Below are 12,548 nucleotides of genomic sequence, written 5' to 3'. Positions count from 1 at the left end.
AAGAAAACCAACAACCAAGAATTCAAGAAGAAGGCAGCCCGCGTTACTACACCCCAAGAAAGGAAGACGACCCGAGGAAGACAACTCCGCAAAAAGGCACCCCCGAAGATCAACATTTTCTGGAAGACAGCCCTATGCAACACGCACGACTCCTTAGAGATAGAAACACGGTCAAGCCACCAAGTCGATATGAAGCAAATTTGTTAGAATGCAACGAGCCCTCTTCATACGAAGAAGCAACAACGAGAAACAACGCTGAAGGATGGAAAAAGGCAATCGAAGAAGAACTAATGGCACATGAAACCAACCGCACCTGGGTTTTTCAAAAGGCACCATCAAACAAGAGAACTATAGAATCCAAATGGGTTTTCAAAATAAAGGAATTTACCCCGGACGGCGATCGGCGATTTAAAGCCCGACTTTGTGCAAAAGGATATGCGCAAAGACAAGGAATTGACTATAACGAAATCTTCTCACCGGTGGCTAGATATGACTCGATTCGAACAATGTTGGCAATCGCAGCAAAAGAAGACCTTGAGATCGCGCAATTCGACATAAAAACCGCGTTCTTGAACGGAGATCTCACCGAAGAAATTTACATGAAGATACCCCAAGGAGTGAATCCACCATCAACGGATATGGTTTGCAAACTTCAAAAGACACTTTATGGACTCAAACAAGCGTCGCGAGAATGGAATAACAAATTCAACCAATTCCTCAAGCGTTTTTACTTAATACAAAATCAGGCGGACCCTTGTGTTTATTCTGGTGTTTTTGAATCTGACCAGGTCTACGTGACTATTTATGTTGACGACGGTTTAATCATGGCAACGTCCAGAGAAACATTAAACAAAATATTAACAGAATTAAAATCAAGCTTCAAGGTAACTGATGGAAATGTAAACTGCTACATAGGAATCGAAATAATCAGAGATAGAAATAATAAAACAATTGTCATACATCAAAGGTCCTATATCGAACGCATTTTTGCACGATTTAATATGTCAGATTCAAAGACTAAAGAAACACCCGCAGACTTGGGAATGATTTTAATTCCAGCACAAGAAAGTGAACTTTACGATAAGATTCCATACCGACAAGCGATCGGATGCTTATTATTTTTAGGAAATGTCACGCGCCCAGATATTGCGTTTATAGTTAACTTTTTAAGTCGCTTTGTTTCTAATTACAATAAACAACATTGGCAAGCCTTAAAGAATGTATTCCGCTACCTGAAAGGTACGATTAATTTCGGTATCATGTACTGTACGCGATCTGGCGCGATCGCGTTAGTTTAGAAATAGATTTGCTCAGCAATGAGCTCGACGCGTGATCGATTGAGCGGGGATGAGATGGAGAGCCGATCGCAGGTATTGAAAAAAGAACCAGAAGAATTAAAACGACAGAAAAGGGAACTCACTGTATTTACAAAAAAAAACACAAAAAAAATACAATCGCGCCGCTGAAGGCAAGGAAATTAGTAACCGAGCGGAAATCTTCTTGACCCGGCTGATCCGTCGGAAATCTTGAAGGTAGATGAGTGATCTACCCGGCCGTCGGAGATCTTGCCGCGGACGACGGAGATCTTGAGAGCGCGAGCCGGGATTGCCGCGAGCGCGAATCCCTGCACTCCAGCGGTAACGATAACTTGTAGATGGATTGGCGCCGAGGTAATAAATTCACGGAAAGTGAATTTATTGAATTGCGATTAAGAGCGCGAGAGAATGAAAATTATAAGAAACTAATCGAAAGTCGTCGCACGAGAGCGAGCCGATACAAGGGCGAGACGCACACGTGCGGAGTTCGAGCGAAACTGGTCGTCTTTTCGCGGTACTGAGCCTAGGATCGTCGGAACCCGGCGACGAAAACAAAGCGAAGTCAGCGAAATATTCGGTTTGAACTAGATTAGGCTGACTTCTGCCGAAAACAAAACGCTTGGAACCATCGGCGATCCAAGGATATCGACAAGATCAACAAATACGCGACGATTGGTCTCGAAATATCGCGACGCTGGAGCACATACTAGGCGCGAGAATTACAATATAATTTAACCGCGCTGCAATTCATAGTCGAATGAACATACCGCCCGCGTTGAAATAATGCATTTCGAAAGATTACAACGGCGGATTACGTCTCAGCAAAATTGTCGTGGTTCACCAGACCTTACAGAATTGTCGCCGGTATCAATAAGCTAAATCTATACAAGGCAAAGAATACAGCGATGATATGACATGTCATTGTGGTCGGTGGCGCAGCGCAGACAATAATATGTGAAGTCAACTAAAGTATCTACGAAGAAAAGAGCATACAAGAAAATTAAGCAAAAGAAAAAAAAATGTTGCGTGAAGAGACAATGACTAACAATGATAAGTGATACAATGATAAGATGTACCGAGATCGACGGATCGCATTCTACGTAGCTGTTGTCTCGACATCGATCGGCAAGACACACAATTTCGAGAGAGGCCGTTTATACTCAGAATGCGCGGTTCTGATTGACGCAACGCGAGTTAGCCCGTCAGGGCCGGGAAAGCATTCAACCACTCGTCCGAGCTCCCATTTACAAGGAGGCAGCGCGGAATTCTTTAAGATTACGAGCTGCCCAACGCGGAGAGCAGGTAGCACTCTACGCCATTTAGCGCGCTGCTGAAGCGTGTTAACATAATCATTATACCATAGAGACCACAATCGTTCAGTCATATGGTGAATCATTTGCCAACGGCTCAAACGATTTTCGGCCAAGTCTAGCGTGGATTCCTCGGGGGGGGGGCGGTTAATGCTGACCCGATTAAAAAATGACCCGGAGTGATTACGTCAAACGAATCGCACGAATCGCTCAGAGGGGCGATAGGCCGTGAATTTAGGCAAGCTTCCACGCGGCAAATTAACGTAGAGAACTCTTCGAATGTGAGAGTGTGCGCACCGAGGACGCGACGCAGATGATATTTTACGCTTTTAACCCCTGCCTCCCACAAACCACCGAAATGTGGAGCGGAAGGAGGAATAAAATGCCATGAGATTTGATCACTGGCATTGCGACTTTGAAAATTCGGATCTCGGACGGAGTTTCGATAGGCGGCGGTCAGCTCACGATCAGCTCCAACGAAGGTCGTGCCGTTATCGGAGTACACGTTTTTCGGACAGCCGCGGCGGGCACAGAAGCGCGAAAATGCATTTAAGAACGCCGGCGTGGAATAATCTGATACGAGCTCCAAGTGCACGGCGCGAGTAGCTAAACACACGAACAATGAGATATAGCACTTGGTTGATTTGATACCGCGACCTCCGGAGGCGCGAACAAAAAACGGACCCGCATAATCCAGTCCGCAATGCAAAAAACATCGTGCAGGCGCGGAAACGCGATAACGCGGAAGATCGCCCATCAATTGCGAGGGGGATACGGCGCGTTCTCGCACGCATGTTACGCATTTGTGTACCACAAAGCGAACCAAACTTCGCGCGCGAAGAATCCAGTATTCGCGTCGCAACGTATTCAGGGTAAGCTGCAGCCCGGCATGCATCGAACGGAGATGTCCGTGCGACGTAATGAGTCTCACCAACCCGTGAGGTGCCAAGACAATCGGATGTCGAATTGAAAATGCGAGTGGCGCATGGCGAAGGCGTCCACCGACACGAATAAGTCCGTCACGGTCAAGAAAGACATTAAGCGCACTAAGCGAACTTTTAACGGACAGCGGCTTATTTTGTGACAGCGCATGCAACTCGTGTGAAAATACAGCTGTCTGAATGTATTTTAGCCAAAACAGTTTGGCAATGGCACATTCGTCCGCCGTAATAACCGACGAACATCGCTCAGGTTGTCGGAGGTTAAATTTGCGACGACACAGCGCGAAAAATCGAAACAGATACGCGGTGACGCGAATTAACTTTGGCCACGAAGAGAATCGCTCGGCCAAATCAAAATGCTCGGAAGCGACGGACGCTGTTAACGCGGTGAGCTTACGTTCCAACGGCGCGGTAGGAGGGACGGTCGCGATCGAACTTGGCCACTGTTCTGACGAGAGCTTAAGCCACGGGGGCCCGTGCCACCAAAGTGGGTGATTCAGCAGGTCGCTTCCTAGTAGTCCGCGTGACGCACAATCCGCGGGGTTATCCTTCGTGACAACATGACGCCAAGAAACATTCGCGAGACGGTTTTGAATGTCCGCGACTCGATTCGCCACGAACGTTTTCCAATGAGACGGGGGTTGCTTTAGCCACGCTAGGACGATTGACGAATCCGTCCAACAAGTGCATGAGATGGCCTTGGGGAGGATTTCGCGAACGAATTCGATTAATTTAGCCAGCAGCGCGGCTGCGGAGAGCTCCAAACGCGGAATGCTTAACAGCTTAAGCGGAGCAACTTTCGACTTCCCGACTAACAATGACGTTGTGACCGTTCCGGAGGAGGATATAACTCGAGCATAGACAACGGCCGCGTACGCATCACTGGAGGCATCCGCGAATCCGTGGAGTTCGATAGAAGCTGAGTCAGATTCCACTCCGATCCACCGAGGAACATGCAATGAATTTAATTGACTGAGGCTCGAATAAATTTTTTGCCATCGCGTTAAAATTGACGGAGGAACAAGCTCATCCCATGCGGCCTTGAGTTTCCAGAGACGCTGGATCAAGATTTTTGCGCAGATGATCGTCGGAGTACCCCATCCCATTGGATCATAAAATTTGGCAATCGTCGACAAAATTTCGCGCTTCGTCGTGGGGGCGGACCCGTCAAGCGACACGCGGAACCGGAATTCATCGGAGTGAGGCAGCCAGTGAATGCCAAGAATCTTTAATTGTTCGTCTAACAACGGAATCGGATTGCATGCTAGACCATGGTCAGCGGGATTGATGTCCGCCAGCAATTTTGACGAATTACTGGCCCATTTCCGCAAGGTGAACCGACCACGATTTAGAAGTTCAATAAGTTGATCGCGTTTTTCCACGAGCAGAGCGACGCTATGAGCGCCGAAAAGGACGTCGTCCACATAGATGTGATCACGCAAGATGTCCCGAGCGAGGGGAAAATTGTGGCCGTCATCCAGCGAGAGCTGCTGAAGAACGCGCAATGCGAGAAATGGGGCGCACGCCGTACCGTACGTGACGGTCAATAATTGATATTCGCGTATTGCGTCGGTTGAACCGGGCGACCACAGGATCCGCTGATAATCGATATCACTTTCGGCGACAAGGATCTGGCGGTACATTTTCGCGATGTCCGCCGTACATACATATCGAAATAGTCGCCATCTAAGTATAACAGTTGGCAGATCGCTTTGCAATTTCGGCCCGGAGTACATATGTTCGTTGAGACTCGAACCGTTCGACGTAAGACTCGACGCATTAAACACGACGCGAATTCGAGACGTAGCGCTATCGAGACGATATACAGGATGATGTGGAATGAATACTTCCTGTGAACCTGACGATGTGGCGATTCGCATGTGACCGAGAGATTCATATTCGGTCATGAACGCACGATACTCTGCAGCTTGTGCAGGATTGCTCTGAAAGCGACGCAATAACGATTTGAGGCAACTGAGCGCTTTAGCTTTAGACGAGCCGATGTCAATCGGCGGCGGCGTCTTAAACGGAATGCGTACGACGTATCGGCCGTCGGTCTGGCGAGAGTGAGTATTTATAAAATGAGCCTCGCATTCGTTGTCCTCGCGTGATGAGTCGCGATGCGCGGGGGGTTCTTCCGTTTGCCAGAACCTTTCGAGTGCGTTCGCGAGGTCGAGCGATTCACTGTTGTGAGTGACGGTGAGATGCACTGTCACGTTCGCGAGGGGTTCTTTCTGGTCGGCAGCGTCACCGATACGCGAGTCGATTGGGCCCGATACTATCCACCCGAAAATAGTATTTTGCGCTATCGGCTGAGTTGGAGCGCCCTTCTTTAATCCGTCAAGAATAATCTCGTTATAAATGTCAGCACCGAGGATGACATCAATCGGTTTAGAACTGGCGGGATTGAGATCGGCGAGTTGAATATTTAGTAGATGCGGAAGCGAAAGAATATCGGCGTTACCGCGAGGCGCATATGAGGTGAGAGTAGGCATAATCACCGCGAGGCGGTCGATCGACGGCACTTGCCTATCAACGGGTGAAATAGAAATGTTACCGACGAAATTATATGTACCGACATTCGAACCGCCGACGGCCGCAACCGAGATCGGAAATCGGATTCGCTTTAATTTAAGCAATCTCGCCACGGACTCCGACACGAAGGTCATTTCGGAGCCTTGATCAATCAGGGCTCGCACACGCAATTGGCGGCCTGAAGAGCTGGATACCGAGATCCATGCAGTGGCGAGCAGTACAGTGGTCGGTCTCTGAGGCGAAGCGCGGGACGCAACGAGCGCGGTGATCTCGGCATTTTGAGACGGCGGTGCCGCTGCATCGCTATTCGATGGTTCTGGTGGAGAGGCGGAACTCGAGCCGGCGGAATTTTCACCGTGCAGCATGGTGTGATGTCTCTGATGACATTTCCGACACGTGAATTTGCTATTGCAATCGCGAACTCCGTGATTGCCGCTTAGACAATTAAAACAGCGTTTGTGCACTTGAGCTAGGTTACGCCGCTGGCTCGAATTTCCCTTTACAAACGAGGGGCACGAACTAAAGAAATGACGAGACTGACAAATCGGACAGATAGACACGGACCCGACATTTGACGGCGCGGAACGTCCGCGAAGCGGAATCGCAGCAACCGCGGTATCAGGAGCAGGAGCGGACACGGAGCGCGTAGATGCCGTCGCAACATTGACCTTGTGCGGAACATTCTTTACTCCCGACGGACGCGACAAGGTAACGACGACGTCATCGAGAGCGCGTTGACGAGATTGCAAGAAATCCAGCAGCTCTGTCGTGGTCGGAAGCGTGTCGGAGTCGCTTATTCGCATGCTCCAGGCTTTTCGAGTAGAATTATCTAATCGTTGGCTGATGATGTACACAAGCATATCATGCCACAAGTCGCGCGACCGACGATTCAGATTTTTTAAGGCGGTGAGCGACGCACTCACCTTATCGATTAGGCCCTGAAGATCGCTCGCGGATTCTTTAGTGATAGACGGGAGAGTCAAAAGCGTCGATAAATGACCGCGAATTAAGCGCCGTTTATTCTCAAATCGCGCACTCAACGCTTTCCACGCAACATCGAAATTCTCCGCCGTAACGGGTAATTCACGCACACATTCGAGGGCACTACCGGTAAGGCAGGAGAGCAAGTAGTGCATACGCGCGAAATCCTTCAACTCTCGATTTTGAATGATTAAAGCTGTAAACCGATCCCGAAAATGTTCCCATTGCTCCAGACTCCCGTTGAACGGAGGGAGTGAGATGGGAGGCAAATGAGAAAGCGCGAGATTCGGTCGCGAAAGAAGCGAGGCATTGTCACTGCCTGAATGATTAAGACTCACGACCGGGGGTTCAAGAGACTCGAGCGACTCGTTCATGTAGTCCAATGCAGCTTGGTAGGCGTCCTCAACCTCATCGAAGACGTTGTTTTTGAAGTAGGGAGTGGTAGCTTGAGTAGTCTCGTCCACTAGCCTTAACAGCTCAGAATGATCCAGGAAGAATCGCGCCCAGTTGTCCTTGATCGTCGAGATGCGAGAGCGCAATGTCGCGGGTGTGACATTAGCGCGGCCGAGTTTTTTCAAATTATCCACCGCTCGAATAATACTGCGTTGGAGTTGCCCTTGAGCGAGCAAGAGTTGCTTAGCGGCGTCGTTCATAATAGCGGAGGAGCGCACCTCTTTGAGATCCTTGCACACGCGTCGAATCCGGCTCGAAGGACCAACAATTTATGTACGCGATCTGGCGCGATCGCGTTAGTTTAGAAATAGATTTGCTCAGCAATGAGCTCGACGCGTGATCGATTGAGCGGGGATGAGATGGAGAGCCGATCGCAGGTATTGCAAAAAGAACCAGAAGAATTAAAACGACAGAAAAGGGAACTCACTGTATTTACAAAAAAAAACACAAAAAAAATACAATCGCGCCGCTGAAGGCAAGGAAATTAGTAACCGAGCGGAAATTTTCTTGACCCGGCTGATCCGTCGGAAATCTTGAAGGTAGATGAGTGATCTACCCGGCCGTCGGAGATCTTGCCGCGGACGACGGAGATCTTGAGAGCGCGAGCCGGGATTGCCGCGAGCGCGAATCCCTGCACTCCAGCGGTAACGATAACTTGTAGATGGATTGGCGCCGAGGTAATAAATTCACGGAAAGTGAATTTATTGAATTGCGATTAAGAGCGCGAGAGAATGAAAATTATAAGAAACTAATCGAAAGTCGTCGCACGAGAGCGAGCCGATACAAGGGCGAGACGCACACGTGCGGAGTTCGAGCGAAACTGGTCGTCTTTTCGCGGTACTGAGCCTAGGATCGTCGGAACCCGGCGACGAAAACAAAGCGAAGTCAGCGAAATATTCGGTTTGAACTAGATTAGGCTGACTTCTGCCGAAAACAAAACGCTTGGAACCATCGGCGATCCAAGGATATCGACAAGATCAACAAATACGCGACGATTGGTCTCGAAATATCGCGACGCTGGAGCACATACTAGGCGCGAGAATTACAATATAATTTAACCGCGCTGCAATTCATAGTCGAATGAACATGTACAATGGTTTGAATAAATACAACAATCTACACGGATATTCAGATGCACATTACGTCGGTGATTGTGAAACTAGACGCTCCACCTCAGGGTACTTGTTTATTTTGGCTAACGGAGCAATAACTTGGGGCTCGATAAGACAAAGATCCGTGTCACTTAGCACAACGGAAGCGGAATACATTGCGGCATACGAGGCCGTAAAAAAAACTTTATGGATCAAATTATTATTGACTTGTAACGGTTATCAGTGGCCTGACCCACCCATTATTTGCGTTGACAATCAAAGTACTATAAAACTTATTAAAAACCCAGAATTTCATAAGAGAACAAAACACATCGACGTGCGTTATCACTACATACGCGAAAAATACGCCAGCAAGGAAATTGGCATACAATATGTGTCAACCCAAGAACAGGCTGCTGATATCTTCACTAAAACTTTAAGTAAGGAAACTTTTCAGAAATTACGTTCCAAAATGGGAATGGTAAATTTGGACGCTCTTAAAAGGCGAGAGCGTTGAAATAATAAAATTGCGTTACAATTATTATTTTATATGTATATTTTATCGACCGTTTCTTAGTAATATTTTTCTGTAACAAATCGCCAAGGGCCTTGAGACAAGACAATCACATAGCTCATGTTTCCTACAAGGGACTATCCCGCTTTATTCGCATAAGCTTTATTCGCATACGCTCAGCTTCAAGTCAGTCTCGTCTTGGCAACTAGCACGTTTACATCTCTCCTTGTTTTATATACTTATTATCCACAAATAAAGTTTTCAACAAAAGTTTCAACAAATTTTCAATATTGATGGAGCTTGCACGTATGGGCCGGTATAATTGGAATCTGAGTGGTAAGTATTTTTGTTGCATAAAAACTCATTAAATAAAAATAGTAACAAGATGTGTAATATTGCTTTCGTAATACAAGAAGACTAGATTAAGATCACAAAAACTCATTTTAAAAAAATGACAAAACGTTTTTATTTTTCATTTTTAAAATTCATGTTTATTTTGTTTTCGTGATTTTCGTCGTACTCACGTATTACGAAAGTAAAATACGCGCATTGTAAGAGTTATAAAACTAAAAATGAAATTTACGACAAGTGACTATACAGATATGATTATCTGCTATGAGATGGCCGGAGAAAATAGCAGAGCCGCTGCTCGTATTTACGCGGAACGTTTCCCAAATCGAAAATCAGCGTCCAGAGTGACAGTTCAAAGATGTGTTGCACGAGCAAGAGCAACAGGACACGTTATGGCACAGCATCACGATGTGCCACGACGTTTTAATGTAAATTGTCACGTCCTAATAAACGTAATAATTTAGTCCGTTTTTGAGTCAATTCATTTAAGAATTTTACCCGGGACCGGACAAGGATTGTAAAATTATTTCTTTATTTTTACTCGTCTGGACCGAAAAGATAGAGATTTCTATAAGTCACAAATCGCGGATCTGTTTTAGGAATGTTATTAAAATTCGGATAATTGATCTAGAAATCAATCGGAATTAATTTATGTTTCGGTTTGATAAACTCAATGATTTGATTTAATTTCTGGATTAAGGAAGAAGGAATTTGTTTTGTTTCCAGAGCTCTTTTGACTTGGTATCGGAGTCGTTTTAATTGAACTCGTTTACCGGCGCGTTTCTTCATTTAACAAAATTCCAAAATTTTAATTCATTTGCTTAGCGACGGCAGCAGAAAATCTCCGGAAATCTCTCTGCGCGCGCTCCATAAAGAAGCGACCAAACCGATCGCAACACTTTTTGTTCGCGAGGTTCTGCAGAAAAACCTCCAAGGAGTATCACAAAATTATAACTAATAATATTTAAACTCAACTTCCTTTTGATTTAAAAATCCGACACCAAAATCAAATTCAATCGAAATAAAATATTGAAATTAAATTAACAAAAACAATTTATTTAAAATTAAAATATTTACCTTAATTCCAAATTAAAATATCAATTCTTTCACAATTTCTCAAAGATCTCAGGTCTCGATCTCTCAAAATCTCTAGCTCAGTTTTTCAAATTCTCTCGCTCAATTATTCCTCGAGACTCAATCGGAGTCAAGCAAACTCTTTCTGACCATCAACCGTTTCACAATGACCAAATGATAATGAATGTGACTTGTCACTTTAACTCTTAGCTTGATTACTCTTAACTCAACTTAATTAACTAACTCGCGCTTCTTCGCACGCTCTTTTATAGGATGTGGAGTCCCTTGTCCCCGCTAAAAACTTGGTTCACCACCTCTTTTAAAATCAAGGAGGAAGGGTACTTTAAGATCGATAATTTCATATAGCTAATTAGTAACAGCTCCACCCGTTGATGTTCGATCGATAAAATCATATAGCTTATTCGCCTCGGTCCCCGATGGTAACCGGCTCGGTCCCACCCGGTGTCAGTCACTTATTGTTCTTTAAATAGAATTGGTTTTAAATTTCGTTGCATTCCAAAGTTTATTCCTACAGTTTATTATTTTAAATATTAAATTTGTCAGCACGTGACAAAATAATGAAGAGCACATTTTACAAGAATTTTATAACGATCCACAAAATAGTCTTTGCCGTGCATCAAACATGTTAAATATTTTGCGGAACACTGTACATAAAGTATTAAAATTGAATGGCTTACATCCATTTCATTTTAAACGTGTACAGCAACTCTTGCCACAAGACAAAATTCAACGAATTAATTTTTGCGAAGGTACTTCTTTTTTAATTTAACTTAATCAACATAATTACAAAATTTTTTTATTTAAATTAATAACAATATTATACGAGCAGGACTTCTAGCACAATGTCGGCAAAATAATGATTTTTTCGACCATATTTTGTGGACGGATGAGTCAACGTTTACGCCGAATGGAGTATTTTATACAAGAAACTTTGTCTATTGGGCAGAAGAAAATTCACACGCCATTGGCCAATGGTCATTCCAATATCGTTGGTCTATCAACGTATGGGCAGGAATAATAGCGAATAAAGTGGTAATTAATAATTGTTTTATGACTTAAACAACTTTTCTTATAAAGTGCAATATGTAATTTATTTACGGATAATTTTCAGATTAGACCGTATTTTCTGCTTGCACGACTGACGGGAAAAGCATATGCAAATTTTTTAAACAACGAACTCCCCGTATTACTTGAAAGCGTTCCTCTCCGTATGCGAGAAATAATGATTTTTCAGCATGATGGAGCTCCCGCGCATTTTTACCAGAATGTTCGTAATATACTAAACGAACAATACCCTGATAAATGGATAGGTCGCGGTGGGCCTATTGTTTGGCCGGCACGGTCGCCCGACTTAAATGTCTTAGATTTTTTTATTTGAAGACATAAAAAATAAGGTAGAACATTTAAGAGATACAAATATAAATGAAATTCGCGAAGGAATAATTAGAGCCTTCGAAACAATTACACCAAATATAGCACAACGAGCGACGCGGCAAATAACGGAAAGAGCTGTTCTCTGCGTACAAGAACGAGAAGAACATATTGAACAGTTAATGTACTAAATAATGAGAGTGGATTAGGCCTACTGGGGATACCACTAAAAAAAACGCGCAGTATTGTCTACCTCAGGGTGGTGTGGAAACAACAACGCTTCCATAAAATAAATAAAATTTCTATGAACAATAAAAATCTATTTAATTTATTAATTAATGCATATCCTTTTTTTAAAAAATAGATAATCTTAAATAGATATCTTTTTTGTAAAAATCAATAAGTCAGTCGTTAGGTGGTTGCTTAGCAACCAAAATTGTAATATTAATAGCGGCAAGACAGCCGGGCCGGCACTTTTATAACCGAGCGTCGGCCCATGCGTGATTGAGTAGACCGTGCTATTTTCTTATAGAACGTAAAACTCATACGCTGTATTATACAAATTTTTAAAATATCATATCTCGAATATG

General features: G+C 44.6%; 1 protein-coding gene across 1 annotated transcript; it reads right to left on the bottom strand.

The window, feature by feature from the left end:
• Positions 1–2,591: 2,591 nt before the first annotated feature.
• Positions 2,592–7,736, bottom strand: LOC139105602 (uncharacterized). The gene is made up of 2 exons (XM_070661794.1): positions 3,889–7,736; positions 2,592–2,646 (listed from the first exon to the last, which is right to left on the bottom strand). The coding sequence occupies exons 1-2, from the start codon at positions 7,734–7,736 to the stop codon at positions 2,592–2,594; spliced, it is 3,903 nt and encodes a 1,300-aa protein (XP_070517895.1).
• Positions 7,737–12,548: the final 4,812 nt, after the last annotated feature.

The sequence above is a fragment of the Cardiocondyla obscurior genome, linkage group LG09, assembly GCF_019399895.1.
Source record: "Cardiocondyla obscurior isolate alpha-2009 linkage group LG09, Cobs3.1, whole genome shotgun sequence".
Classification (NCBI taxonomy): Eukaryota; Metazoa; Arthropoda; class Insecta; order Hymenoptera; family Formicidae; genus Cardiocondyla; species Cardiocondyla obscurior.
Note: the sequence above shows the minus strand (reverse complement) of the source record. Positions and strands in the feature narration are given on the sequence as shown.

Bases quoted from the DNA above. Each gene is read 5' to 3' on its own strand.
- LOC139105602 (XM_070661794.1), bottom strand. From the start codon at position 7,736: ATGAACGACGCCGCTAAGCAACTCTTGCTCGCTCAAGGGCAACTCCAA. The intron at 2,647-3,888 runs GTTAATTCGCGT...AACACGCTTCAG, and splicing joins CGATTCTCTTCGTGGCCAAA to CAGCGCGCTAAATGGCGTAG.